This window comes from Ranitomeya variabilis, chromosome 2 (assembly GCF_051348905.1).
Source record: "Ranitomeya variabilis isolate aRanVar5 chromosome 2, aRanVar5.hap1, whole genome shotgun sequence".
Lineage (NCBI taxonomy): Eukaryota > Metazoa > Chordata > Amphibia > Anura > Dendrobatidae > Ranitomeya > Ranitomeya variabilis.
In genome coordinates, this window is record NC_135233.1 from 261,240,272 (window position 1) to 261,266,259 (window position 25,988).

A 25,988-nucleotide genomic window follows, 5' to 3' on the forward strand; every position below is an offset into this window, starting at 1 on the left:
AGAAATACAATTCTCACAGTTTACCACCATGCATTCATCTTATCAGACATTTTCTAGGTATTCTGAGGCTGACAATAGTACAAGGATGCCCTGACTGCTGGGATCCCATGATTGCTACTCACAATAATCATGCGGCACACGTGTCCTCTGCACAGCTCCGAGTAGGAGGAATAGTGGATATAAACCACCCAGCTGCCCACGAAGATGCCAAGCCATGCCAAGAAGAGATATTTCACCTTGATACCAGGAAGGCGACTCTAGGATAAAAAAAAAACAAAACAAGAGGACGGATTACAAGGCGGGTATACATCACACAAGAGCGGAAAGAAAAAAAGGCTTTACTTTCATGAACAGAATTGTATGCCAGACACGGTAAGACGACCGGGGCTTGTGGTGCCAGCTCAGAGTCAGCATCTCGCTGTGCAGGAGATAGCGCTCAATATTTGCTTAGACCTCAGCTTCTCAAGGTCATCGCTTCTCATTGAGCCGTGTACCTGCGTCAGCTGCAAGTCGGGATGGATACAGGAATTTCTAGCCAGAATTTCACTTTTTCTTAAATACACATTTTACCAGTCTCTATGTGTCGGCTAAAGAGAACATGTTGAAAGCGAGATGTATCCCACAAGAAAGCTCCGGCCTGCATGGGGAATGAAGACACACAATAGCCATCTGTCAGGCCTGAAAAATGTTCCTCACCAGAGGAGCCCATGGACAAGAGCCCACAACCCTCCTGGGCTTACAGAGCAAGAAGACATTATGTTTCACCAACCTGACAATGTATTCGACATGTTCAGAGAAAACATAGAATACCTGAGACCACAAAACTACTGCGGGACACACCGAACAATAACATATGGGGGTACGGGATAATGACTCTGACACTCGGGGTGCAGGACAAAAACAGACACTCTGGGTACAGGATAATGACGCCGACACTTGGGGTACAGGATAATGAAGCAGACACTCGGGGTACAGATAATGACGCTAACACTCGGGGTAAAGGATAATGACCCTGACACTCGGGGTACAAGATAATGACGCTGACACTCGGGGTACAGGATAATGACCCTGACACTCGGGGTACAGGATAATGATGCTGACACTCTGGGTAAAGGATAATGACCCTGACACTCGGGGTACAAGATAATGAAGCAGACACTCGGGGTACAGATAATGACGCTGACACTCGGGGTACAGATAATGACGCTAACACTCGGGGTACAAGATAATGACGCTGACACTCGGGGTACAGGATAATGACGCCGACACTCGGGGTACAGGATAATGACGCCGACACTCTGGGTACAGGATGATGACGCTGACACTCGGGGTACAGGATGAGGACGTTGACAATCGGGGTACACGATAATGACGCTGACACTTGGGGCATGGGATTATGACTCTGACACTTGATTCTTGAGGTACAGGACACTGGCCCTTGTACAGTCGTTTCCACATTTCAGTTAAGCTCATCACTAATAACGCAGACTTGTTATCAGATCTCCCTAAGGTTCTGGCAACAAGTTTAATACAGAGCAAAGCATGGACACAAATCCTATTTGTTGCACATATTAGGAAGCGAAGTCTGGCCCCAGGCACCTGAAACGTTCCCTCATTTTTATCAGGCTGGGAGGATGCCATCTGGATCTTCCTGCTCTTGATGTATTAGCTATCACTTAGCTGAAGAAATCTGGTATAATGCTCCTCATGCTGAGCAGAGAGTAGGTGAAGTGTACCAGCCATTAGGCCTTTTTCACACGTAATATTTCCGGTACTGGAAAAAACAGTACCAGAGATATCAGTGTGCGTGTGTCTAATACTTGTGGCACATGTGTGGCAACTGAGTGCAGAATCAGAATCATGCGTACCGGCATCTGGGAAGCAGCGGTACAGTTAGCGCTGTCCTCCGGCTCTGGGTGCTGAAGATCGCTCACATCATTCTATCCTGCTCGTGCTGCAATAAGTGCTAGCAGGGAAGAATGTTGATAGTTGTATTCAACTGATAGCAGTGAGAGCAGGCGATTGTTGATGGGAGTATTCATCAACTGCAGTCTGCGCTATAAATAAATATATTTGAAAAAAATGATGTGGGGTTCCCCTGTATTTTTGATAAAAATCCAGGCAAAACTGACAGCTGCGGGCTGCTACCCTCAGCTGTCAGTTTTAGCAAGGCTAGTTATCAAGAATAGAGGGGTCACTATGCCGTATTTTAAATTATTTAAATAATTTGAAAAAATGAAGTGGGGTCCCCCCCATTTTTGACAACCAGCCAAGCTAAAGCAGACAGCTGGGGGCATGGATATTGGCCCCCCAGCCTAAAATAGCAGACCATGGCCACCCAGAAAGGCACATTTATTAGATGGCGCTTTGCCCGGCTCTTCCCACTTGCCCTGTGCCGGTGGCAAGTGGAGTTCATGTTTGTGGGGTTGATGTCACCTTTATATTGTCTGATGACATCAAGCTCACGACTTAGTAATAGAGAGGCATCTATAAGGAATTTCTAATGGTGATCTGGGGTGAACTCACTGATTTTTTTCTTACGGTCACCGAAGTTCAGCCCGCTGCTGCGCTCGCAGCAGCTCATTCACCAGTAGTTCTCAGCCTGGGCAGTCGTATCTTGGCACCGTACAGGTTGAAAACTATTTATCCCAGACATGGATTACGGCGTGGGACAGAACGACAGACAGATGAGGGATATTGTTTTTTTTATTTTTATTTTTGTTTTATTACAGGAGGTGAGGGCTTCAATGGAATGGGCATTAGGTGAGTATACAGTAACTATTATTTTTAAATTTAAAAAAAGTGCGTTTTGTTTTTATTTGAAATAAAGAACTTTATCCCCTGTGAGGCGGTGACAGATGTTATTTATATGCGAGGACCGTTATGCATCCCCCCAGGTGGCACATAAAAGCGTATTAAGGCCGCTGGAGTGCATTGCAGTTACAGATATAGCTGTAATTGCAGTGCAAAATAAAAGTAAGTTTAGTCTTGGACAAACTATTTGCCCAAGGCAGATAAAAGAAAACCCGGCATGGGCTTTTAGTCTTGGAGCGAACTACAGGATGGTAGTGGAGCAGTTCGCTCCCTCCAGTCCGGGTCTTATAAGTGGCCCATGGCCACAGATTCCATTTAAAAACCCTGCAGCAAGGGGTTGGGTGTGTCAGTCTTGATTTGCAAACTGCAGAGCAGGTGGCTCTGCAAGTCTCAGCCTGTGTGAAGTAACACGGAACCAAGTGGCACCCCTCAGCGTGACATGGTGGTGCAGTCGCCCATGGCAACCAGTCTCCGATACGGACTGTCTTGCTACCCGGCTGTGACCTGGAGGATACTATTTGTTTTCCGCTTGTGAGTACATTGGACATTAAAGACACATTTTTTTTAACTTTCCTGTGGTCACTGCCTGTCTGTCACACTGCACCAACCCCGCTGCACTACACCCTACACTACAGGGCCAACAATCTATGGGGTCTTGGCTACCAGTGGTATCTGAGACCCCAGAAAACATGATTTGGGTTGTTTTTTACCATCCCCAGTCTTGTGATAGCTGTTATTCACCGATCGCAAGAAAAAAAAACCTCTGATTTTCCATTCATCTCTCTCTCCTCTGGTATGATCCAGCATACCAGAGGAGAGAGAAATGAGGTCCCCCGGTACCTCAGACATTCCTGGATCCTGCGACTCCATCCCCTGGCCCTCCGTGTAATTTTCCAGGAAGAAAATGGTGGGTGCATGTGCAGTGCGCCCACCGAGATCTGCCAGCCGGCACCAATAAAAGATTTTTCCTACTGGTTCATGTTGATCTCTGTGATAGACCCCATCACAGTGATCAAAAAAAAAGTAAATCAAACTCCTCTTTATCACCCCCTTAGATAGGTAAAAATAATAAAATGTAAGAAATGTATTTTATTCCATTCTTTGCAGTTAGGGCTAGGGTTGGGGTTAGATGTAGGGATAAGGTTGGGGTTAGAGCTAGTGTTAGGGTTGGAGTTAGAGCTAGGGTTGGAGATAGGGTTAAAGTTGGGGTTAGAGCTAGGGTTGGGATTAGGGCTAGGGTTGTGTTGGGGTTCCGGTTGTGTTGGGGTTAAGGTGGTGTTGGGGTTATGGTGGTGTGGGGGTTAGGATTAAGGTTAGGGGTATGTTGGGGTTAGGGCTGTGTTAGGGTTGGAGTTAGAATTGGGGGGTTTCCTCTGTTTAGGTACATCAGGGGTTCTCCAAACGCGACATGGCGCCCACTATTGATTCCAGCCAGTTTTGCGTTCAAAAAGTCAAACAGTTTTCCCTCCCTTCTGGGCCCTTCCGTGCACCCAAACAGTGACTTTCCCCCGCATACGGGGTATCGGCGTACTCAAGAGAAATTGCACAACAAATTTTCTGGTCCATTTTCTCCTGATACCCTTGTGAAAATAAAAATGTTTGGTTCCAAAGTAAATTTTCATGTTTTCCTTCCACATTGCTTTTGCTCTCGTGAAGCACCTGAAATTGTATACAGAGGATCCATGGGCTTGTATACAGGCTGGGCTGGGGACATGATGCTACGTATTCCCTCCACAGACGAGCCACATATATTGATAGTTATAGAGATCCTTGCTGCACTGCTACATAATATTCACCAGCAAACAAAGAAACATGACGTTCTGCTTTGTTGTTAGGTATTCAGACCACCAGCATCCACGTCTTGGATGAATCTCTCATCAGTTGCAGAATTTTTTGTGCAAATCTGAACCTGGGAGGCATTAAAAGTGGTTGAAAAATTAAGAGACGGGAGGTTAAAACGTATATTTATCGCAGTGCTCAAGGCGGCCTCTTCTGTTTCCATGGTAACTTCCGGCACTGGAGATTAAAAGAAACAAATTAATGCCGAAAAGATAAATATGCGGGAATGATCGGAGCTACAACGGTGACGCAATGCCGGAGTATATTTACATATCAACGTATTATCGGTGAAAGTGCAAATGACATGGTAATTCACTGGAACGCAGGATCCAGGACGGCAGAACGGCGCCCAGTAAGGAATCAGGGGCTTATACATAGAGACGGTGACAGTGTACACGGGGCTCAAGGAGTCATAAAAAAGGTTGTCAGTAATACAAACAGTTTACAAAGTTATCGGAGTTTAGCCAGCAGTGTAAAGAATGGAGGATTTCTGTGTGCCAATTGCTTTGCAGTTCAATATGATCAATTGCTTAAAAAGTTATTCCCAAAATAACAAGCGATCCCTTATCCATCGCATACGATAAAAGCTGCTAATCACTGAGGTCTGACTGCTGGCCCCCCAGTGATCGCGAAATCAGGGCTCCGCAGAGAGGTGCGCATACTCCACCTCCGCTCCATTCAAGGCAGTGGCCCAGTAGTTACACACCCCGTTATCTCCCCTCAATCAGTTCATTATCCTACTCGTTGTGTTAATACGTTAATGTAATGGAACCTGAATACCATCTGGTGCTCTCTGTTATCAGCCATAGTGATCATGGGGCAGGTAGGTTTCAACACATCCTGTTAAAGTTAATTTGTCAGTAGGATCAACCCTCTTAAATGGTTTAAATGAGCATGGAGGTCATAGAAAGTTTAATAAAATGACACCTTGATATCTGGATTTGATGACTTAGGCTACGTTCACATTTGCGTTGAGCGCCGCTGCGTCAGCGACGCAACGACAACGCAAACAAAACCGCAACAAAACGCATGCTAAAACGCTGAGTTTTGCGACGCATGCGTCCTTTTTCGCCGAAAGTTGGACGCAAAAAAAATGCAACTTGCTGCGTTCTCTGAGCCCAACGCTTGCGGCCAAAAAAACGCATGCGTCGCAAAACGCAGCACAACGCATGTCCATGCGCCCCCATGTTAAATATAGGGGCGCATGACGCATGCGGCGACGCTGCGGCACCGAACGCTAATGTGAACGTAGACTTATTCCAGAGAAATCCACATTTTTACTAAAGAGATGTGAAAAAGTGTTTGCCCCCTTCCTGATTTCCTATTCTTTTGCATGTTTGTCACACTTACATGTTTCAGATCACCAAGCAAATTGAAATATTAGAGAAAGATAACACAAGTAATCACAAAATGCAGTTTATAAGTGAAGGTCTTTATAATAGAGTTGAGCTTATTTGATCGGGTCCCTGCTTATTCGGCAAGCTATAGCGCTTACTGATTAAGCTACAGCGGGAACCTTGATGTGTGGAGCGCGCCGGCTGATCTGGTGCCGCAGCTGCATGTGTCACGGCTGTGTCACAGTCACAGCACATGCATGGAGAGCCTGTGTGTTGGACTATCCATGCATGTATTGTGTGTCACACAGCCGCGACACATGCAGCTGCGGAGCCGGACAGCTGATCAGCCGGCACGCTTCATGTATCCGGGTTCCCTCTGCAGCTTATTCGGTAAGCGCTATGCCTTTCTGATTAAGCAGGGACCCGATCAAATTAGCTCAACTCTAGTCTTTATCATTATTGGAAAAAAAGGAAATTCAAATCTACAGGGCCCTGTGTGAAAAAGTGATTGCCTCCCCACTTAAAACATAAATTAACTGCGATTTATCACATCTTTGGGAAGAAGAGTACAAATTCCGTAGCCACGCCCAGGCCTGATTACTGCTACACCTGTCCTCAATCAAGAAATCACTTAATTTGGACCTGCCTGACAAAGTGAAGTAGTCCAAAAGATCCTGAAAAGCTAGACATCATGCAGGGATCCAAAGAAATTCTGTAACAAATGAGAAACAAAGTAATTGAGATCTATCAGTATGGAAAAGGTTATAAGCCACTTCTAAAGCTTTGGGACTCCAGCGAACCACGGCGAAAAAGTGATTGCCCCCTAAAGCTAATAACTGGTTGGGCCACCCTTAGCAGCAACAACTGCAATGAAGCGTTTACAATCACTGGCAATGAGTCTTTTCCAACACTCTGGAGGGAATTTGTCCCTCTCATCTTTGCAGCATTGTTGTAATTCAGCCACTTTGGAGAGTTTCCAAGCATGAACCACCTTGGTCATGCCACAGCATCACAATCGGATTAAGGTCAGGAGTTTGACTAGGTCACTCCAAAGTCTTAATTTTGTTTTTCTTAAGCCATTCATAGGTGGATATGCCAAATACAAAAGAATAGGAAATCATGAATTGGGCAAACCCCTTTTCACACTACTATGTATGTAAGTAAAAAAGCTGTTAAAATCTATGGGCCAGACACAGATCTCCCTGAGACCTCACCTCCAGAGCTCATTGTAAATGACAGTCATTACACATTACACTTGTAATGCCTCCTGACAGTCTGCTCTCCTGATCTACATGTCTCACACTGGTAACGCACCCTTTCAGGGGACCCTGTTGGATATGGCAATGCACCAAAACGCCAGATAATATAAAAGCAATTGTTTGTCCAAAAATTATTAAACAATTGAAGCATAGTAAAATCAGGAAATAAGAGGCAAGAAAGCCTTAAGGAACACAACCATGTTAGGCTTATGTATACTATATTAGGACATCACATGATAGGGAAAAAGCAATGCTTATACATAATTAAAATTTCAGGTTTATATAGAAGTATGTAAATACTAATCAAACATTTTTAATATGGTAAAAGATTATAGTTGGTTTGATGTGAGGGAGACCAGGGTGGAGGAAAAAAATAAATAGTACTAGTAACATCAGTTGCGTGGATTCTATACTCCAACTCCTGACCCCACTGCATCCATGTATCAGACCATGTAGTAGTATGTGGAGAAACATCCACGGCATGAAATATCATTAATGTGAAAAATAATAATTACATCCCTATACATTAAGGATCGCCTGACCATAGGGTTCCTAGGCTTGAGCATTTATGTTAGTAACATAATTAACATAACATTATTAGTCTCCATTATCCATACATCAAAATTAATCTGTCGATCACTTTGACACAAAACACAAGCACAAACCCCGGTTCCAGCCTTTCTTGGAGTATCCTAAAGATTAAACATCAGTCTTTATAATTAAAGTTCAGTTATGGAAAAATGAATTGGTTCGAGCTGCTGTCTCTGCAGGATCATCGACCAAGGGCTGGACTTTATGTGACTGGGTCCTGCAGAAGATATGGTCCGTGCTGAAGTTGGGCCTTGGTGCTCCTCGCCAACCATTACTTGGCTACGGCAATGACGTCAAGTTGGCACACAAGATGGCAGCAGCACATCATTCTTCTCAGCGGTTTTCACTTCTCTGAATGCGGACAGAGGTTTCTATCCCAGTTGTCATGGCTACGTCCAAGGACACATAAATATTGTTTTTGTGTTTCTTTTACATATATTTTGAAAAGAAACTCCATTCCTTGATAGAGTATCTTCATGAATTCAATATAGATTACTACATGTATGTACGTCTTTACTGCTGTGGTCAGAGAAATGTAAAGGTGCAAAATAGAGACAGGTGCACTGGGTCAAGGAAAAAGAGTTTTCTGCTTTGGACAATCCCTACGGGTGCAGTAGAGATCGTTGACAATAAATTGGGATGTTTCCGGTATACGCCGGGTCTTGTGGTGTGTTCCCGGTATACGCCAGGTCTTGTAGGATGTTCCTGGTATACGCTGGGTCTTGTGGTGTGTTCACGGTATACGGCGGGTCTTGTGGTGTTCCCGGTATACGCCGGGTCTTGTGGGATGTTCCCGGTATACCCCGGGTCTTGTGGGGGTGTTCCCAGTATACGCCGAGTCTTGTGGGATGTTCCCAGTATGCGCTGGGGCTTGTGGGCTGTTCCCGGTATACGGCAGGTCTTGTGGTGTGTGTTCCCGGTATATGCTGGGTCTTGTAGGATGTTCGCGGTATACGCCGAGTCTTGTAAGATGTTTCCGTATACGCTGGGTCTTGTAGGATGTTCCTGGTATACGCTGGGTCTTGTGGTGTGTTCACGGTATACGGCGGGTCTTGTGGTGTGTTCCCGGTATACGCTGGGTCTTGTGGGATGCTCCCGGTATACGGCGGTTCTTGTGAGGTGTTCCCAGTATACGCCGGGTCTTGTGGTGTGTTCCCGGTATACGCCGGGTCTTGTGGGATGTTCCCGGTATACCCCGGGTCTTGTGGGGGGTGTTTCCAGTATATGCCGGGTCTTGTGGGATATTCCCAGTATGCGCCAGGGCTTGTGGGCTGTTCCCGGTATACGGCAGGTCTTGTGGTGTGTGTTCCCGGTATATGCTGGGTCTTGTAGGATGTTCGCGGTATACGCCGGGTCTTGTAAGATGTTTCCGTATACGCTGGGTCTTGTGGGGTGTTCCCGGTATACGCCAGGTCTTGTGGGCTGTTCCTGGTATATGCCGGTACTTGTGGTACGTTCTGGAGTGTCACAATATTAGTCAGATGGATTTCAGGTTATGGCTGAACACAAACCATGGAAACCTCATGCTCACTTCGACCATGACATTTTCTGTTTTAATGTTAAAAGGATTCTCCGTTTTTCATGACTATAAAACATCACATATAAATTAAAAGCCTCCACTTCTTGTTTGCACACGCCGCTCTGAAGCTCTTCAGCACACAGACTACAATTCATGGAGTCACGCACTGTGATTACGTGTCATTTTACCAGCAATTTCTTCCTTTCGAGACACAACGTGAAATTACGTGTCCTGTGGTTTCCTCTTCAATTGGAGCTACCTCATTGCCTCTCTGTACTGCAGCAAGTGGGAGGGAAGGGGGGTATCCTTGAGTGATGGTTTCCCGAGGTCCCAAAGCCCCTGCAGACCTATCCCCAGACCCTTTCCTCCTTATTACTGCACCCAGTGTGCCCCGCAGCTCCCAGGACATCATTATCACTGTTATTTCAGCTTTCTTCTTAGAGATCCCTTCATCATCTCGATCACAGCTCCTATCATGCTGTGGTTGCAAAGCTTCAGGTGGGCTACATGGCTCCGCAAGCCCCCGCTGCCTCCTGCATACATATATTTTTGGCCAGGAACACATAAAAGATGAGAGGCTGGTTTCTTCTCTCATCCTGTGGTTTGAAGCTGCATTCGAAATGCGTCGAGATTCTCACTGAGGCTTATGCAATGTGATTGCCTGCACCTTCTATTTTCTAGCTGGTGGGCAAGATACAAAGGTAACGCATTCTCCAAAGAACCATACTTGGCCCTACTACTTGTATACATGTGCAAAATCATACGCAACAGCCATATTTTTACAAGAAGGTCAATTAAAGGGACTTTAGGCTAATGACGGATTTTTCCTGCAGGCGACGTGTGCTCACCTGCCGTTCTACAAACGCATTTTAGGTTTGATAAAAGGCTTTCCTTAATTAGAAGACAAGGATTATTTGAGGGTGACACATTCTATCTTGAGAAATGGCCGTGTAAAGCTTCATCCAAAGAAGAAGCAGCACTGAATTGTTGTCCATCCAACAGATTAATTCCTACTTCAGCCGATGTATTTCCAAAGAACTGGAGTTCCATTTGTCACTTCCATTGTGTAGCCCCAGTATTGCACTGCTGGCGGCCAGGCATCCCTGAAAACTGTAAACTTTGATATTTGGACTAAACCGTTTGTATTTAGAACGATAAATGGCAGCCATGACTCTTAAAGGTTCAATAGGTTTCCAACATAAACCATGTTTTAAATTATGAATTTTCACTTGATGATCACAGATCCTCAATTGATCTTTTGTAATGTGTATCCCCCACCCCACCCCGCTGATATCAGTCCAGGAAGTTCCTCACGGCTAATTAATTAGTCTTGATAATGTCTTTATCTTGCGTGTCTTCCTGGCAACCACAGAGCGAACAGACTGTGTGAGAGGACACCCAGCATTCTCTACACCCCCTGCGGAGCTGCGCTTCATATAGCACAGCACTGGTGGAGGCATAACTGTATAACAAGGACAGGAAGATGACAAAGCTGCCATACAAACAGCGTACAAGTCACACAAAGAAGACAGACACTAGTAGGAAAGGGACTACATTTTACCTACAGAAAATATATTAAAAAATGAAACATGTCAGTGTCCTAGTTTGTTGCATCAGAATTATATATTTGTATTTGCACTTTTTTTATTATTAAAAACATCTTAAAATGTATCCGCTTATACTTACAGAGGTTGTCCACTATTATGTGCCACTGAAAACATCCACTGTGTTTATTTTAGCAATATTACCTTTTATCATGCTGTAGCAGCACATCTTCAGTGCTGGATCCAGCTCTCATGGGGTTAATCGACAACTTCCTTTCTCCTGAGTTATTGTGCTCTAATACTACAAGTTCCATGATGCATTGCACTGGCCACTAAGCCGGAACCTACCACACCCACTCCAAAACACACCCCAGCCCCTCCCTCCTCTAGCTTCAAAAACATTTGTGATGTCATTTCTGTCCAACCTCCTCTTTTACATTTGTTCAACCCACACTCCATTACACACGGATGGATGGATGGATGGATGGATGGATATGTCTATTTCCATAGATATGTCCATATCCATGTTTCTAAACCCCTTCACCCCTGGAGCTTTTTTCGTTTATCGCTCCCCTTCTTTCCAGAGCCATAATTTTTCCGTCAATATGGCCATGTGGGGGCTTATCTTTTGTGGGACAAGTTCTACTTTTGAACGACACCATTGGTTTTACCATGTCGTGTAACAGAAAATGTGAAAAAAATTCAAAGTGCGATGAAATTGCAATCCCACACTAGTTTTTTGCTTGGCTTTTTTGCTAGGTTCACTAAATGCTAAGGCTGTGTGCACACGTTGCAGATTTGATTGCAGATCCGCAGGGTTTTTCGCTGCACAGAATTGCATCATATCCGCAGTGAAGTGCACAACCAATGTAAGTCTATGGGAGCCGCAGACTTGTTGTGCACATGCTGCGGAAAAAGCCGCACCGAAACGCAGCTTTTTTTTTCAGCAGCATGTCACTTCTTTGTGCTGAACTGCAGCGTTTCTGCACCCTTAGACTTTAATTGAGTCGGGCACATCCGCAACAAAACCGCAGATGTAAAAAAGATCTGCAGTTTTGCTGCAGATGTGGGTCCGAGAAACGCTGCAGTTCGGGAGGAGGGAAGTGTGTGGGCGGTGATGATGTGCGTGTATGTGTGTGCGGGCGGGGTCTGCGGGCTGTTCGGATGTGTGCGGGACTGCTCGGGTGTGTGCGGGCGTGGTCTGCAGGCTGTTCGGATGTGTGCGGCGCTGTGCGGGACTGTTTGGGTGTGTGCGGGGCTGTGCAGGATTGTCCGTGTGCAGGGCTGCCATCAGGGCATTACAGCCGTGACTGGCGTATGGGGCCCGGTGGGCAGAGGGGGCCCGCATCGGGCCCCCTCTCATCTGCTCACCGTCCCCTACCGGCAGCTGCAGGCTGAACCGGGCCCTTAGCGGCGGCCGGCGCTGCAGCTGTTTAACGCTATTGACGTGCGGGCCCGCGCCCGCACGTCAATAGTTAACAGCCGCCAGCCAATCTGAGGCTGGCAGCTGACGTCAGCCGCAGCGTGCATGTCGCCGGCGTCTGACGTCATTGTCAGTCGCCGGCGAGTGCACGCTTCAGCTGCGTGGAGAGAGCAGGAGCGCGGCAGGTAAGCGGAACTTGTTTTTTTTTTGTTGTTGTTTATTTTTTTTATTTTGAGCGGCGATCCGGGGGGCCCAGGGCACGACGCTGGACACACTGGGGCAGAACGGCTGGACACATTGGGGCAGAACGGCTGGACACACTGGGGCAGAACGCTGGACACACTGGGGCAGAATGCTGGACACACTGGGGCAGAACGCTGGGGCAGAACGCTGGACACACTGGGGCAGAACGCTGGACACACTGGGGCAGAACGCTGGACACACTGGGGCAGAACGCTGGACACACTGGGGCAGAACGCTGGACACACTGGGGCAGAACAGCTGGACACACTGGGGCAGAACGGCTGGACACACTGGGGCTGAACGGCTGGACACACTGGGGCAGAACGGCTGGACACACTGGGGCAGAACGGCTGGACACACTGGGGCAGAACGCTGGACACACTGGGGCAGAACACTGGGGCAGAACGCTGGACACACTGGGGCAGAACGCTGGACACACTGGGGCAGAACGCTGGACACACTGGGGCAGAACGCTGGACACACTGGGGCAGAACGCTGGACACACTGGGGCAGAACGCTGGACACACTGGGGCAGAACACTGGGGCAGAATGGCTGGACACACTGGGGCAGAACGGCTGGACACACTGGGGCAGAATGCTGGACAAACTGGGGCAGAACGCTGGACAGACTGGGGCAGAACGCTGGACACACTGGGGCAGAAAGCTGGACACACTGGGGCAGAAAGCTGGACACACTGGGGCAGAACGGCTGGACACACTGGGGCAGAATGCTGGACACACTGGGGCAGAACGGCTGGACACACTGGGGCAGAACGGCTGGACACACTGGGGCAGAACGGCTGGACACACTGGGGCAGAACGGCTGGACACACTGGGGCAGAACGGCTGGACACACTGGGGCAGAACGCTGGACACACGGGGGCATGACTGGAGACACTGGGGCATGACTGGAGACACTGGGGGCATGATTGGAGACGGGGCAGAATGGTGATACGGGCATGATTGGAGACACTGGAGGCAGGATTGGAGACGGATGGGGCAGGATGCATACGATGGAGACAGATGGGGCAGGATGGGGAGATCATATGGGGCAGGATGGATACTCATTAGGGCAAGATGGGAGAACATATGGCTGACGCCAGGAATGAGACACACGGGGGCTAGGATGGCGAATATTATTACCATAGGGGCTAATTAAGGGATATTATTACTGCAGTGATGTATTTATTTTATTTTTTGAGTACACTGTTTTAAATGGAGGGGCGGTCCTATTACTGTGTAGAGTGATACTATGTCGCCTTCTTCATGTGGTGTAATGTAGAAGTTGGGAAAATTAAGTACTGTGTTCTGCAAGTGGAACTCGAGATAACTGTGTTATTTCCTGCAGAGACGAGTCCTGGCTGGATGAAGTGATGGCGGTCTGTGCTGGATGAAAGATGAAGGACTTCACCTAGAGACGTCACTGGTGAGTCAGTGTTACCTATACACTGACACTATGCACTGTATACTATATAGAGAGGTCCTGTGTATAATGTCACCGGTGATCACTGGATTACCTATACACAGAGCTCCTGTGTATAATGTCACTGGTGATCACTGGATTACCTGTACACAGACACTGCATACTAAGTACAGCTCTCCTGTGTATAATGGCACTTATGGTGATAGTATTGTGTTTTTTTTTATTATTGATCAGTATTGTAGTATTCAGTCACTATGTGGTGGTAATATGTGGTCTGGTCATGATGTTGTGGTATTTGTTCCTTGTATTTGATATTATTCGATCACTGTGGTGGTAATATGTCATCTGGTCATGGTGTGGCGGTATTTGTGCCTTGTAGATAGTATTATAGGTCACTGTGGTGATAATATGGTGTCTGGTCATGGTGCTGTGGTATTTGCTCCTTGTATGTGGTATTATAGGTCATTTTAAAAATTGAAAAATAAATAAAAATATACCTAAATTGTATTGCATATTTTAACAAATATTTAATAGGTTACAGTAGAGTAGGGCCCGGCCAAAAGTGTCTACCTTGTCATTTTGGTGGCTTAAAAAAATCTTTTGGCCAAAACAAAAGCTGCCGGCTATATGTGTGATCTGGTGATGGGAACTGTCAATGTGTGATAGGCGAGAAGTGGAGATTTTCCAAGAGAGAGCTGTGGGACTGTGGACAGTTTGAGGGGTGGGGCGTGGAGGCGGGGCTGGGGTGGAGCCTGGGCGGAGTCTCAAGGGGGCCCCGGAAATTTTGCCAGTATGGGGCCCCGAAATTTCTAGTGGCAGCCCTGTCCGTGTGTGTGGGCTGTTTCCCATGTGTGCGGCACTGTGCGGGACTGTTCAGGTGTGTGCGGGGTCTGCGGGCTGTTCGGATATGTGCGGGACTGTTCAAATGTGTGCGGCGCTGTGCGGGACGGTTCGGGCGTGTGCATGACTGTTCGGGTGTGTGCGAGGCTGTTTGGGTGTGTGCGGGACTGTTTGGATGTGTGCGGCGCTGTGTGGGGCTGTTCGGGTGTATGCGGGACTGTTCAGGTATGTGCGGGACTGTTCGGGTGTGTGCGGGGCTGTGCAGGGGGTCTTTTGGGGTGTGTGTGCAGGCATCATCCGATGGGACTAGAAGTACGCAGCATCCAATCTGCAGCTAATTCGGATGTAATCCGGACAGTGGACACGCACCCTACACTATCCATACATCTATCAATAGATATATCTATCCAGATATATCTATAGATAGATATATGAATAGATAGATGTATGCATCTATAGATCTATAGATCTACAGTGGGGCAAAAAAGTATTTAGTCATTCAGCAATAGTGCAAGTTCCACCGCTTAAAAAGATGAGAGGCGTCTGTAATTTACATCATAGGTAGACCTCAACTATGGGAGACAAACTGAGAAAAAAAAATCCAGAAAATCACATTGTCTGTTTTTTTATCATTTTATTTGCATATTATGGTGGAAAATAAGTATTTGGTCAGAAACAAACAATCAAGATTTCTGGCTCTCACAGACCTGTAACTTCTTCTTTAAGAGTCTCCTCTTTCCTCCACTCATTACCTGTAGTAATGGCACCTGTTTAAACTTGTTATCAGTATAAAAAGACACCTGTGCACACCCTCAAACAGTCTGACTCCAAACTCCACTATGGTGAAGACCAAAGAGCTGTCAAAGGACACCAGAAACAAAATTGTAGCCCTGCACCAGGCTGGGAAGACTGAATCTGCAATAGCCAACCAGCTTGGAGTGAAGAAATCAACAGTGGGAGCAATAATTAGAAAATGGAAGACATTCAAGACCACTGATAATCTCCCTCGATCTGGGGCTCCACGCAAAATCCCACCCCGTGGGGTCAGAATGAGCAAAAATCCCAGAACCACGCGGGGGGACCTAGTGAATGAACTGCAGAGAGCTGGGACCAATGTAACAAGGCCTACCATAAGTAACACACTACACCACCATGGACTCAGATCCTGCAGTGCCAGACGTGTCCCACTGCTTAAGCCAGTACATGTCCGGGCCCGTCTGAAGTTTGCTAGAGAGCATTTGGATGATCCAGAGGAGTTTTGGGAGAATGTCCTATGGTCTGATGAAACCAAACTGGAACTGTTTGGTAGAAACACAACTTGTCGTGTTTGGAGGAAAAAGAATACTGAGTTGCATCCATCAAACACCATACCTACTGTAAAGCATGGTGGTGGAAACATCATGCTTTGGGGCTGTTTCTCTGCAAAGGGGCCAGGACGACTGATCCGGGTACATGAAAGAATGAATGGGGCCATGTATCGTGAGATTTTGAGTGCAAACCTCCTTCCATCAGCAAGGGCATTGAAGATGAAACGTGGCTGGGTCTTTCAACATGACAATGATCCAAAGCACACCGCCAGGGCAACGAAGGAGTGGCTTCGTAAGAAGCATTTCAAGGTCCTGGAGTGGCCTAGCCAGTCTCCAGATCTCAACCCTATAGAAAACCTTTGGAGGGAGCTGAAAGTCCGTGTTGCCAAGCGAAAAGCCAAAAACATCACTGCTCTAGAGGAGATCTGCATGGAGGAATGGGCCAACATACCAACAACAGTGTGTGGCAACCTTGTGAAGACTTACAGAAAACGTTTGACCTCTGTCATTGCCAACAAAGGATATATTACAAAGTATTGAGATGAAATTTTGTTTCTGACCAAATACTTATTTTCCACCATAATATGCAAATAAAATGATAAAAAAAACAGACAATGTGATTTTCTGGATTTTTTTTCCTCAGTTTGTCTCCCATAGTTGAGGTCTACCTATGATGTAAATTACAGACGCCTCTCATCTTTTTAAGTGGTGGAACTTGCACTATTGCTGAATGACTAAATACTTTTTTGCCCCACTGTATCTATATGTAGATCTGTCTATCCATTTCATCTATCATCTATCTGTCTATCTGTGTGTAATTGAGTGTGGGTTGGACAAATGTAAAAGAGGAGGTTGGACAATAATGACCTCACAAATCTTTTGTTTTTGTTCAATAATACATCTTTATTTAGCTTTCAAAAATGCACAAAAACCGTGCACAAACCACACCCAAAAAAATTTAAAAATGCATCAAACCGCGCAAAAAACGCACCAAGAACTGCATCAAAACCGTGAAAAAAAAGTGAAAAAAATGCATCAAAAACACAGCTGCATTTTCTGCAAGGAGATGCAGATTTTGTGCAGAAAATTCTGCACCCAAATCTGCAACGTGTGCACACAGCATAAAAGTGACCTACCATTATGATTCTCCAGGTCATTACGAGTTCATAGACACCAAACATGTCTAGGTTATTGTTTATCTAGGTGGTGAAAAAAAATTCCAAACTTTGCTAAAAAGAAATAAAATAATTGCACCATTTTCCGATACCAGTAGCGTCTATATTTTCTGAGATATCGGGTCGGGTGAGGGCTAATTTTTTGCGTGCCGAGCTGACGTTTTTAATGATACCACATTTGTGCAGATACATTCTTTTGAACGCCCGTTATTGCATTTTAATGCAATGTTGCGGCGACCAAAAAAACATAATTTTGGCTTTTGATTATTTTCTCTCGCTACACCGTTTAGCGATCATGTAAATTTTTTTTGCTGTATTGAAAACAGCTGACATGTTGCGGCTTTGAAGTGGGCTCACCGCCGAAGCCCACCTCAAGCGGGGGATACTGCCAGCTGACGTACTATTCCATCAGCTGGCAGAAACGGGTTAATGAACAATGTTTCAGTAAAAAAAAAAAAAATGGCGTGGGCTCCCGCGCAATTTTCTGCGCCAGAGGGGGAAAGCCGACGGCCGGGGGCCAATATTTGTAGCCTGGGAAGGGGTAATACCCATGGCCCCTCTGTAGGCAATGAATATCAGCCCGCAGCTGTCTGCGTAGCCTTTACTGGCTATTAAAATAGGGGGACCCAACAAAAAGAAAATGACGTGGGGTACCCCTATATTTTATAGCCAGAAAGGCTACGCAGACAGTTGCGCGCTGATATTCATAGCCTAAAGAGGGGCCATGGATATTGGCCCCCCGGCTACAAATAACAGTCCGCAGCCGCCCCAGAAATGGCGCATCTGTAAGATGCGCCAATTCCGGCACTTAGCCCCTCTCTTCCCACTCCCGAGTAGCGGTGGGATATGGGGTAATAAGGGGTTAATGCCACCTTGCTATTGTAAGGTGACATTAAGCCGGGTTAATAATGGAGAGGCGTCAATAAGACGCCTCTCCATTATTAATCCTAGTGTAGTGAAAGAGTAAAAAAAAAAAAAAAAAGACAGCCAGAAAAAAGTATTTTAATATTCTTATTTTAACCATACTTACCATACTTCAGCGCCTGCAAAAAACGTAAAATAATAAACCGTATACTCACTTTCCGCCGTAGTCCAATTAATAACGAGTGTCCCACGACGATCTCCCCTATAGAACAGTGACATCGTGTGATGTCACTGCTCAATAGGACCTTCAGTGACACACTGACAGGAGACAAAGGCTCCTGCAGTACATCACTGAGGGTATGTGCACAAGTTGCGGATTCTCTGCGGATCCGCAGCGTTTTTTGAGGTTCAGAAACGCTGCAGATCCGCAATTGATTTACAGTACAATGTAAATCAATGAGAAAAAAAAAATGCTGTGCACACTTTGCGGAAAATCCGCTGCGGAAACGCTGCGGTTTGAGGGTATGTGCACACGTTGCGGATTAGGCTTAGGAACTTCTGGTGCGTATTCTGTCTCTCCTGGCAGAAAACGCACCTGGGTTTTTTTGTGCGTTTTTGCTGTGGTTTTCTTGCGGATTTGCTGCGGTTTTTACCCCTGCGGTTTTCTATAATGGAGTGGGTACAAAAACGCTGCAGATTCACAAAAAAGAAGTGACATGCTACTTCTTTTAAACCGCAGCGTTTCCGCAGCGGATTTTCCGCAAAGTGTGCACAGCATTTTTTTTTCTCATTGGTTTACATTGTACTGTAAATCAATTGCGGATCTGCAGCGTTTCTGCACCTCAAAAAACGCTGCGGATCCGCAGAGAATCCGCAACGTGTGCACATACCCTAAAAGAAGTAGCATGTCACTTCTTTTTTGTGAATCTGCAGCGTTTTTGTACCCACTCCATTATAGAAAACCGCAGGGGTAAAAACCGCAGCAAATCCGCAAGAAAACCGCAGCAAAAATGCACAAAAAAACGCTGCGGAACTGCACAAAAAAACGCAGGTGCGTTTTCTGCCAGGAGAGACAGAATCCGCACCAGAAATTCCTAAGCCTAATCCAAACGTGTGCACATACCCTGAGAGGTTGCCTTAGTTCACTGGTCTCACTTTATGGCATTTGCTGCCTGGGAACTTTCTCTCACAGCAATGCCAAAAGTGAGACTAGGGACTATTTTCTCACAGGGGCGTAGGAATACATTGTGAGGAATACATTGTGGAAGGATACCTTCCAGCACTGTATTCCTGGAGCCCCTGGAGAGCGGTCGCATCAGCTGATACTGCTGCTCTCCATGGGAGATCGTCGAGGGATTGGATTTCTGCGGATCAGGGAGTATAGTGTTTGTTTATTATTTTAATATTTTTTACAGGTGGCAATGGCTTCGGGGAACAATGTGACAAGTGATGGTATGTACTCTATGTTGTACTGTAATGTCTATATGTATGTTGTATGTACGTACTGTTTGTATGTACTGTATGTCGCATTTTGCATGTTGTCGCATGCTGTCGCATGTTGTGGCATATCGCATGTTGTCACATGTTGCAAGTTGTCACATGTCGCATGCTGCATGTCGCATGGTGCATGTCCTCACATGTCGCATGTTGTCACATGTCGCCGCATGTTGTCGCATGCTGCATGTCGCATGTTGTCACATGTTGCATGCTGCATGTCACATGTTGCATGTTGTCGCATGTTGTCTGCTGCATATTGTAGCATGTCGTCACATGCTGCATGTTGTCACATATCTCATGTCGTCACGTCGAATGCAGCATGTCGCATGTTGTCACATGTTGCATGTCGCATGCTGCATGTCGTCACATGTTGCATGTCGCATGCTGCATGGTGTATGTTCTGTATGTGTGTTCTATGCATGTTGTATGTACTGTATATGTGTGTATGTGTTGTTTTTTTTACATTTAACACATTAGCCGGATGATGGGACTACTACTGTCCCATCATTGGCTAATGTGTCACTCACTGTCACTGTAGCAGGCATAGCCCGATGGGACTTGTAGTCCCATCGTACGATGCCTGCACACAGAGACACACACACCAATGACCCCACCGCACAGCCCAGCAGACCCCCCGCCCGCATACTCCAGCACCTTCGGCAGATTCACCGCGCAGACCCCAGCCGCCGCCACCACCACCGCCGCACCGGCTGCACATCTCAGCACATGAGCTCGACCGGCCAGCAGACCCCAGCCCCGCCCACAGCACAGCCCCACCCACCCCCACCCACCCCCAGCACAGCCCTGCAGGCAGCCCACAGCCCCGCCCAGAGCCCAGTCACTCTTGAGTGACTGCTGTCTGTGGAGCCTCGGTCACGCCTGTCACGTCAATTTCCAGAGTCTGGAAATTGACGTGACGTTGGCGGAAATTAGCGGTGCCTGCAGCCTGGGGGTCACGTGACCCGGACTCAGCTGCCGCCATAGCGCCGCTCACAGGTGAAAACGGCAACAGAAGGTATTTATAAAATTCATTAGGGGCCCCAGGGGGATACATTGGGGGGTTAACTGAAAGTAGTGGACAACCCCTTTAATACAATTTTAGAGAAAAAAAAATACACTTATGTTACTGATCCTGCACTGATCCTGACTTACAACCTGTATTATACTCCAGAGATGCACTCACTATTCTGCTGGTGCAGTCACTGTGTACATACATTACATTACTTACCCTGTACTGATCCGGAGTTACATCCTGTATTATACTCCAGAGCTGCACTCGCTATTCTGCTGGTGCAGGCACTGTGTACATACATTACATTACTGATCCTGTACTGATTCTGAGTTACATCCTGTATTATACTCCAGAGCTGCACTCACTATTCTGCTGGTGCAGTCACTGTGTACATACATTACATTACTGATCCTGTACTGATTCTGAGTTACATCCTGTATTATAATCCAGAGCTGCACTCACTATTCTGCTGGTGCAGTCACTGTGTACATACATTACATTACTTACCCTGTACTGATCCTGAGTTACACCCTGTATTATACTCCAGAGCTGCACTCACTGTTCTGCTGGTGCAGTCACTGTGTACATACATTACTGATCCAGAGTTACATTCTGTATTATACTCCAGAGCTGCACTCACTATTCTGCTGGTGGAGTGTGTACATACATTACTTATCCTGTCCGGATCCTGCATTACATCCTACTCTGGCATATTGTTACAAATGTTAGTTTTCTATTCCTTACATATGGAAGGTTGTGGATAAGCTGGGTGGCAAGTAGTAAATTAGTTGTTCATCACGTTTCTAGAGTCCCAACCAACAACCCCGCCTAACTGAACAGCAATGTGATCACTTTTAGCTGTGGGCAGAGCGTCCCTCACTCCACACCTGTAAAACAGCAGTACAAGTCACTGGTATGGGCAGATGATTTTCCAGCATTTTATTCTGCAGCCAAAACCTGCTCTCTTGGTAGAAAAAAACATGGACGTAAAATGCAGGTTTTGTCAAGTTGTCGCAGCTTTTTCTGCTGTGCTTACATGTCTATTTTATCCATAGTACATGTTAGTTTTATTCACCAGAAACTCAGCACAACCCGTCTGCTCCATTGTTTGCACTTTCTCATTGCATTCTATGGGTGAAGAAAGATTGCTGCAGACCCGCTGAGAGAACGGACATGCTGCAGCTCTCAAATTCAGTCAGGACAAAACAAAAACGTTTGGATGAGATTTTGGAAATGTCACAATTTTTGTTGGTATGGTAAAAGCTTTTTTTTTTGCATAAAAACAGAACCGCTGCGTGTGAATGTAGCCTTAGTAAGTAATGTTCCTTATCCATGTACATTCACAAGCCAGAGAATAGGGGGAGTTGTTTGTCATCATTAGGCCACGTTCACACGGTCAGTATTTTACCTCAGTATTTTACCTCAGTATTTGTAAACCAAAACCAAGAGTGGAACAATCAGAGAAATGTCTAATAGAAACACATCACCACTTCTACATTTATCACCCACTCCTGGTTTTCGCTTACAAATACTCATCTGAAATCCTGAAGGTGTGAACGTGGCCTTACCAATATGACCTTGCTGGTTGACACGACTTATAATAATTAAAAAGTAAAATAAAATGTATTTGTCTCAGAAAAAAAAGAGAAAATAAATGCCAGGCTGTTCCTGGAGATCGCACAACGCAACTGAAAACTAATTAGAAAATGAAATGGAGTCATTTTTTCTCTGTCTTTCTCCAGGCGAGATTCATTAATTAGTAAAAACACATCACTGTCCAAGGTCCTGATCTCCGGCCACAGCAGCGCTGCTGTTTGGACAGTTGTGGCATCCTGTTTAGCATTTTCCATGGAGGTGTGAACATATGATTTGACAATTTTAGAAGAGAGGATGAGAAAGTGAGATTTTATGGCTGCAGGGAAGCAGACTTGTAGTAGAAGAATGGGGGTCACAATGAGACAGGCGCCTCCTTGTATACAGTAGGTAGGTGTAACGCTCTATGACACGTTGTATCCGCTTGGTGCCCATACAGTGCTCAGTGCAGATGTCACTGTTGTAGAAATTCTCTCCCAACATAAAATCAAGTAAGGCTCTAAAGGGTTAATCCAACAAGAGAAGTAATGAAGCTGACAACCTGGATGTAAAGTGACAGGAACAGGACAGAGCGAGTACATGATGATGAAGTGTGCAGGCTGCGAGGTATAGACATCATGATAGATAACGTGTAGGGAGCGCGTCTCCCATAAAGAGGAGATGGAAACCAGATGAACGTCACATAAAGACGCTGAGCTAGGTAACATTGCACAATGGCGGCGGCGGCGACTTCCCCACAGCTGATCCTGCTGAAACGTATCTGACGGTAGATCATGATGTGACTCGGGCCATATTCACACTGGTGTCTTGGTTAGAATAGGACTTGTGCTGATCAAGAGAGGCCAGTTTATGCTCTCAACTTTTTCCCACTTCTCCCTTGAATTTTTTATTTTTTTTTCATTTTTAACATCCCCCTACAAGTCTCAGAGACATGAGGGTCTTTCTTTAGTGCACCCAAAATGCCAGTGTTCATGGTCGTTACCAAGAGGGTGTTCCTCACGGGATAATTATGCAGAATAGCATAAAGACACGCCCTAGAGAATCCCGCCAGCCTCGCCCCCTTGTAAAGACTATAATAATTAGCATATTTGAGTGGACTAAATAAAGAAGGTCAATTTCTGAAATTGTATGGTGGAGAATACTCCAGGAATTAGGAATCGGGAGGGGAACCTTCTTTCTACCAAGGGCCATATGGATATTTATACCATCCTTTGGGGGCCGTAAAAATAGTGCACTAACTCCGCCCTCAAAGTAAGTCTTGAAGCTGGCACTGGGGTCCGGATATAATCTTTCATTGCACGTGCCCCGGTGTTCAGTAGTGAACGCTGTGTGTGAGATGACAGTGCAAGAAGGAATAAAAGGCCAATGGCCATCAAAACACAACTGCGGGCCCAAGTACTGCACTCCTGAATCTGCCCAGAGGCCAAAGAAAAGGTAATCACAGGCCACAAATGGCCTGCGGGCCTGAGGGTCCACACCCCTGAACTAGGAGAATAAAATAGGAGTAAAACCTGGCTGCTTTTCACCTCAGGACCTCTTTATAGAAGCTTAATCAATTCAGGATCCAAATTAAAAAAAACCAAAACAATGTATACTCTCCTCGACGCCATTCCAGCTGGTGCCGGCATTTATGGAACATTATTGCGTCACTTGTCAGCAATGGAGCGGCCTCTCGTCAGCTGCAGCTCATCACTCTTCCATCAGGCCGGACGTCCGCTCTGATAACATAGTAAAGGTTGTAGATGACGACCGGGCTTCATTGGCGGCAGCCGGCAAGTGACACTATAATGTCACAGCAGTGCCGACAAATATGGAACGGCACCGCAGCAGGAGGTAATAATAATCATTTTATTTCTATAGCGCCAACATAATCCAAAGCAAGACAATAAAGACATTACCGAGTAACACAAACTCACTTACAGGAGGAGTGAGGGTCCTGCTCAGAAGCTTACAATCTCTAAGGAAATAGGGGGACACAATAAGTAAAAGGTGCTTGTGAAGGAGACAAGTATACATTGCTATTACCTTAATTCAGGTCCTGAATATATTAAACTGGAGTGGACCAGGGATGGACAATCCCTTTAAATTCATACTGGCGCCATGTCATAGCAGACTTTTGGTATATCTGAAGGCAAAATGAGTGCAGCAGTCTGCGCCAATTGTTGTAAAATAAATCCATATTGGAAAGCAAATGACTCCAATGTGAACAGGGTACAAATGTTGTGCAACTTTCTGTTGAAATAGTGAGTAAAAGACCCCGCATATAATAAGTTGCTGAACCTCTCGGACCTATCAGCTCTAGAAAATACCTGTATTTTCATAACAAAAAACCTAAGGGACACCTCATTTATACACCTTTTCCTAGAGGAATGACAGAGGAACTCACAATGCAGAGTTTATGTATTTGTACTCACTTGTATGGCGCCATTCCGCAGCGCTTTACAGACATTATCATCTCTGTCCCCATTGGGGCTCACAAGCTAAGTTCTCAATAAGCATTTATTTTACTGTGGAGGGAAAAAAAAAGGAGAACCCGGCGGAAACCCATGCAAACACTGGGAGAACATACAAAATCTGTGCAGGTGTTGACTTTGGCGAGATTTGAAGCCAGGCCGCTGACGCGGTAAGGCTACAGTGCTGACCACAGGGTGTTCTAAGAAAATCGGCTTCTTCTTTAGGAGGACCTGATTCCCGCGCTCACCTCTGTACAGTACTGTCTACAGATTTATTCTGCATTTAATAAACCCTCGTTTGCCAAATCCCAGTGTTTCTCTTTTGCCACCATGTGAAAATCCTGTGCCCCAGTCCTGCCTGGAGGCAGCGTGGGAGTCAGGAGAGAGAATTGGCAATTCACAGTAGGAGAGAAAGTTAAATTCAGTGTTCAGCATTTACGGCACAATGAGGCTCATTTTATCAGCTCAGGGATATGACGACCTTGCAGTACCTGCCTGTTATCGCTCTGGAGTGTTGGAGCGACATCATCAGGTCCCACAACAAATCATCCAGGTAGACTTGACAGGCGAGCAGCTGCTGGGGGTTTGCGACTCAACCTTCTCGAGAACCTTTGGGAGGCAAGGAGGCCACTGGAAAAAAAGGAGCCCCATTAAAACATTATTAGTGTGCAAATATGCTGGGGACCCTTTTATGAGAGGAGAAGACAGCAGACACAGAGAGCGCACAGGCGAAATGTCAGCTCGGCAGTAATGAATTCAATGCATCGGGGTCCATTTAGTAAACTGATTGAAATGTCTTTAACTGCTTATGCCAGGAGAACTTTTCAATAGGAAGACATGTTTATGAAATAGAATAATGCAGTTTTATATCTCCTGTGCCTTTCAACATCGGTAAAAGGCATTTACGTAAAGTTAACATCCTCTCAGAAATATAGCAGGCAGTGCATAGTGGAGAGTTGGAGACACTGTTCAGCCAGTTTATATTGCAAGGTTTCTCAAAAGCAGAAAACCCCTGAGATTTTTCTAAGTCAGGAGTGGGGAACCTCTTTTCTGCCAAGAGCCATTTGGATATATATAACATGACTCGGGGGTCGTACAAAATTATCAACTTGAAAATGATCTTGCTATAGTTCATCAAAAAATTAATTAACTCATCGTAATGTGATGGCTGGAGCTGCTGCTCTTCTGTGCGGCTGTGATGTGAGGAGGTAGTGATAACAAACCTCCCAACTTTTGAAGAGCAAAAAGGAGGGAC

General features: G+C 45.9%; 1 protein-coding gene across 2 annotated transcripts in view; it reads right to left on the bottom strand.

Moving 5' to 3' along the window:
• The window catches only part of DIPK1B (divergent protein kinase domain 1B), a 186,426-nt gene that overhangs the window by 76,733 nt on the left and 83,705 nt on the right, over nt 1-25,988 (bottom strand). For both annotated transcript variants that reach the window (XM_077284790.1, XM_077284789.1), the window contains exon 2: nt 123-257. Coding sequence is in view for 1 of the 2 variants with exons in the window: in XM_077284789.1 (XP_077140904.1) it covers nt 123-257 (135 nt within the window). In the remaining variant the exon portion in view is untranslated. The remainder of the gene's footprint in view (nt 1-122; nt 258-25,988) is intronic.